The sequence below is a fragment of the Rhineura floridana genome, chromosome 16 (assembly GCF_030035675.1).
Source record: "Rhineura floridana isolate rRhiFlo1 chromosome 16, rRhiFlo1.hap2, whole genome shotgun sequence".
Classification (NCBI taxonomy): domain Eukaryota; kingdom Metazoa; phylum Chordata; class Lepidosauria; order Squamata; family Rhineuridae; genus Rhineura; species Rhineura floridana.
The window spans coordinates 15,957,841-15,963,400 of NC_084495.1; the positions used below are offsets into that span (position 1 = coordinate 15,957,841).

Here is a 5,560-nt window from a genome sequence, read left to right on the forward strand (position 1 = left end):
TACATAAATATAATATAAAATCATAGAGTTGGAAGGGGTCTATAAGGCCATCGAGTCCAACCCCCTGCTCAATGCAGGAATCCAAATTAAAGCATACCCAACAGGTGGCTGCCCAGCTGCCTCTTGAAGGCCTCCAGTGTCGGAGAGCCCACTACCTCCCTAGATAATTGGCTCCATTGTCATACCACTCTAACAGTTAGGAAGTTTTTCCTGATGTTCAGCCAAAATCTGGCTTCCTGTAACTTGAGCCCATTATTCCATACCCTGCACTCTGGGATGATCTAGAAGAGATCCTGGCCCTCCTCTGTGTGGCAACCTTTCAAGTACTTGAACAGTGCTATGATATCTCCCTCAGTCTTCTCTTAGGATGCAAACTTTAGGGGCAGGCAACACCCACACCCACACATTATTACAAGTTCCTAATATTGTCCACAATAGCTGTGTTCTGCCTCCATAGCTGGAGTTCCTTGTACAGTAGTAGCAAACACATGGCCAGCAGTAATTTTGAAGACAAGATGTATGGCCACAAAGCATGATTCCATCCCCCTCCCAATGCATTCAGAGGATATCTAGCCATTTAGATAGGGGGTGGGAATTCCTTCCAAACCCCAGATAGGCAATCAATCATTCTCTAAGTATATGTCATGTTATCAAAGCACCCAATGTTTTAGTCCTTTCTGAGATGTTCCTGATTTTTTCTTTGTGTTTTCCTCTTAGTTTACCACCTGATTTCATGATGACTGAGGGTTTAGATCACAGATTCAGTTGTCTCACCTGGGAACAGATTAAAATACTGGATCAAGTGCTAACCGAGGTGATCCCTATTCACGGAAGAGGGAATTTCCCGACACTGGAGGTGAAGCCAAAAGATATAATTTGTGTTGTCAAGGAGCAGCTAATCAGGAAGCAAATCATTGTCCGAGACATACGCCTGAATGGCTCCACGGCAAGTCACATCCTTGTCAAACAAAATGGTACCAGCTACAAGGACCTGGATATCATTTTTGGTGTTGAGCTTCCAAGTGAGCATGAATTTCAGGTTGTGAAGGAGTCTGTCCTCAACTGCCTCTTGGACTTCTTACCAAAATGTGTCAATAAAGAAAAGATCACGGCGCAGACCATGAAGGATGCCTATGTGCAGAAGATGGTGAAAGTGTCCACAGATCATGATCGCTGGAGTCTCATCTCCTTGTCAAACAATAGTGGGAAGAATGTTGAGCTCAAGTTTGTCAACTCTCTCCGGCGACAGTTTGAGTTTAGCGTCGATTCCTTTCAGATCATCCTGGACTCTGTGTTAGATGTCTATAGTGATACTGATGGCAAGCTGTCAGAAGACTCTCATTTGTCCATCATTGCTGAAAGCATGTATGGGGACTTTGATGAGGCCATGGACCACTTGAAGTACAAACTAATTGCCACAAGGAACCCTGAAGAGATCCGTGGTGGAGGCCTTTTGAAATATAGCAATCTCCTGGTTCGGGATTTTAAGCCAGCAGATGAGGCAGAAATTAAATCGTTGGAACGTTATATGTGTTCTAGATTCTTCATTGATTTCCCTGATGTAACGGAGCAGCAGCGGAAGATTGAGTCGTACCTGCGCAACCACTTTATTGGGGAAGAGAAGAGCAAGTATGACTATCTGATGACTCTGCGCGGGGTGGTGAATGAAAGCACGGTCTGCCTTATGGGGCATGAGCGAAGGCAGACGCTGAACATGATCACAATCCTGGCTCTCAAAGTGCTTGGGGAGCAGAACATCATTCCGAATGCAGCCAATGTAACATGCTACTATCAGCCAGCTCCGTATATCAGCGACAGGAACTTCAACAATTATTATATTGCTCATGGACAGCCACCCATTATCTACCAGCCCTATTCCTTTCACATAAACATGCAAAGTGGCATGGTGTAGTCAACCACAAAACCTCTTTGCCTTACATCAATGCCCAAGCTTTCCCTAACCCTCCCCTCCTACCCCAAGGTCTCTTCAAAATAAAGCCCCTGTTAAAGCAAATTTTCCTATCACTTTTGATTTTCAGGACATTTATTGTGTGTGATTGTTTCTGTGCATGTGCAATGTTGCCAAGCATCTATGATGGGTCAAGCACTTGAAATGCCCTCGAGGCTGCTCATGAAATATTGTCTTACATGTTGAATGAATTATGTGTTTGAAAAATTCCAGTGAAATTCCCAGCAAGTGTCCTAAAGCTGTTCATGTACATCCATGTGTTTCTCTCTCTTTTACAGGTATGTGATTGGCTAGGCCACCAACATCTCCAACCAAAAGTGGTGGGAGTTTGTGGCAGGCCTGGACAGAAATGCAAAGGTTTGTGGGCTTGGCGATGGCATTAAATCTAGATTCCTGCCTTTCTTTCCAGTGCTGGGTTATTCCGAAGAAGACAAAGAGGCAAAACCCACACAAGGCACGGGGACAGGGATGAGACTATATTATCCAGTTCTGTGGGAGCAGAGAAAGCTGGCAGCGTCCAGTCCAAATCAAAACAGATAGGAGACAAAACCAGGACCTGGGACAGGTCCAAGGGCACACTGTTGGTGGGAAGAGTTCTCATCTTAATAAAGCAGCCACAGAAGATACTGTCTCTGCAAGGAGCAGAGTCAACTGAAGTCTTATGTAGGCCAACCAGACCTGAAGTATGGTAGGCTCCATTTCCCTGAACGAGCAGGGTGGGTGGTTAAAGGGCCCTTGCCTTATTTCCTAGTCTTTGGATTCTGCATGGCTGGGGAGATAGCAATACTGCAGAGGGACACATCCTCTGAGATTGTGGGGGGATCCTCAAACAAGGCACTAATGATTCTGACCTTCATCCTCATTGGATTCCTCTGCTGTGCATGTGTATGCATTCTGCAGTGCAATATAGAGTTTTTGTCCCTCGCTTGTGCCCCATTTCGTAATGAAAATATATTAGACACAATTCAACATGAAGGTCTTTTTTGCGAGCCCCACTGAAATGGACAGTGGTGTTCATGAGTGGATTCAAGTCATTTCAGCAGGGCTCTTGAAGAAGACTTTCCAACTGATTTGCACCTCTATTATATTCCCCCATATATTAAGTGAAGTGAATAAATCCCCAACACTTTGATCCAAAACTGATATACGTGGAAATAAAAGGAGGAGGGGTTCTGACAACCAGGTCCCATTTGTGACTGTTCTGATGGGTTAAATCCCTTTCTGAATGTCATCTAGCATAGTCAGGGATGGAGTCTGAGCATTAATGATGGTATGGGAGTATCACCAAAAGCTGGAAGCTTTAAAAGCATTAGAAGTACTTTTGGACCATTGTGTTCTTATAAACCTTTCAAATGAAATAGGGGCACTGTTTACTTTGGGGGGGGGGTTCCTGGGTCTGGTTGGAAGCCCTGGAAGGACCTCCAGGCTTTTAATTCTACCATGTGACATTGCCCAGTGGTGAGCAAGAAGCACTCTCTGCTTGCCCAGTATGTATTTTTCTTTCTTATATATTACTTCATTTATGTTAACTTCTAATGGTGCATAATGTGTGACATGACATCATCACACTGGAAGTTTCCCCCGTGTTATCACCAGTGAAATGGGATAGGGGAGGGAAAAATCTTACTCCAAAGTCACCACCTCATATGTTATACCACCAAGTGTCACAGGGAAGAGAGGAAGAAATAGAGATGCAAACCAATGGTCTTCAGCAGCAGCGTTGTAGGGATGAATTTCTGGTGAATTTCTATACGAAATTGCCTGATTCATACATCTTAGAATAAAGTGTGGATTGGAACTTAGCTATCCATCAGAGATTGCACTTCTCTGAATGTTGCAATGAGTTCTTAGCAGCCACAATGTATTATAACATATGCTTTAAAATGTCTTTTAAGAGGAAATACCCTTTGAAATATGAATTGTGAGAGAAATGCGCATTTAAATGTGAATTTAAATACATACTTATCTGCATATTTTGAGAGGAACATTCAGGAATGAAACTGAATTATGGGTTATAGATATGCAAAAGACTTCTGAGGAAGCTTAGCAGTCATGGAATAAGAGGAGAGGTCCTCTTGTGGATAAGGAATTGGTTAAGAAGCAGAAAGCAGAGAGTAGGAATAAACGGACAGTTCTCCCAATGGAGGGCTGTAGAAAGTGGAGTCCCTCAAGGATTGGCATTGGGACCTGTACTTTTCAACTTGTTCATTAATGACCTAGAATTAGGAGTGAGCAGTGAAGTGGCCAAGTTTGCTGACGACACTAAATTGTTCAGGGTTGTTAAAACAAAAAGGGATTGTGAAGAGCTCCAAAAAGATCTCTCCAAACTGAGTGAATGGGCGGAAAAATGGCAAATGCAATTCAATATAAACAAGTGTAAAATTATGCATATTGGAGCAAAAACTCTGAATTTCACATATACGCTCATGGGGTCTGAACTGGCGATGACCGACCAGGAGAGAGACCTTGGGGTTGTAGTGGACAGCACGATCAAAATGTCGACCCAGTGTGCGGCAGCTGTGAAAAAGGCAAATTCCATGCTAGCGATAATTAGGAAAGGTATTGAAAATAAAACAGCCGATATCTTAATGCCGTTGTATAAATCTATGGTGCGGCCGCATTTGGAATACTGTGTACAGTTCTGGTCGCCTCATCTCAAAAAGGATATTATAGAGTTGGAAAAGGTTCAGAAGAGGGCAACCAGAATGATCAAGGGGATGGAGCGACTCCCTTACGAGGAAAGGTTGCAGCATTTGGGGCTTTTTAGTTTAGAAAAAAGGCGGGTCAGAGGAGACATAGAAGTGTATAAAATTATGCATGGCATTGAGAAAGTGGATAGAGAAAAGTTCTTCTCCCTCTCTCATAATACTAGAACTCGTGGACATTCAAAGAAGCTGAATGTTGGAAGATTCAGGACAGACAAAAGGAAGTACTTCTTTACTCAGCGCATAGTTAAACTATGGAATTTGCTCCCATAAGATGCAGTAATGGCCACCAGCTTGGACGGCTTTAAAAGAAGATTAGACAAATTCATGGAGGACAGGGCTATCAATGGCTACTAGCCATGATGGCTGTGCTGTGCCACCCTAGTCAGAGGCAGCATGCTTCTGAAAACCAGTTGCCGGAAGCCTCAGGAGGGGAGAGTGTTCTTGCACTCGGGTCCTGCTTGCGGGCTTCCCCCAGGCACCTGGTTGGCCACTGTGAGAACAGGATGCTGGACTAGATGGGCCACTGGCCTGATCCAGCAGGCTCTTCTTATGTTCTTATGTTCTTAAAAGTGACCCTAACTGGAAACAGATTTGTCTATCCCTGTAGTCACGAGTCTGCTGTAAATGGCTAGTTATGGCCTTAAAATGACACCAAATGGTAATTGAGGTGGTAGGTGATGAGCTGTGCCCTTTAAGCTTTTAAAATAAGAAAAAAAATCTGATCTGCTGCATTTAGTCTAATGTTTTTCATGGGAGACATTCTGTAAATGTTTAGATAAATGTGAATGGCAAATTTCCATCTCTCTTTTGATCAGAAAATCTGCAGTGGCTGCCATTTTCCTCCCACATGAGTTTACAAAAACAATAATTTTCAATGTGCCAA

General features: G+C 43.4%; 1 protein-coding gene across 1 annotated transcript; it reads left to right on the plus strand.

The window, feature by feature from the left end:
• Positions 1-733: 733 nt before the first annotated feature.
• On the plus strand, positions 734-1,912 carry TENT5D (terminal nucleotidyltransferase 5D). The gene has a single exon (XM_061598596.1). It carries the CDS (start codon positions 734-736, stop codon positions 1,910-1,912), a length of 1,179 nt encoding a protein of 392 aa, XP_061454580.1.
• Positions 1,913-5,560: the final 3,648 nt, after the last annotated feature.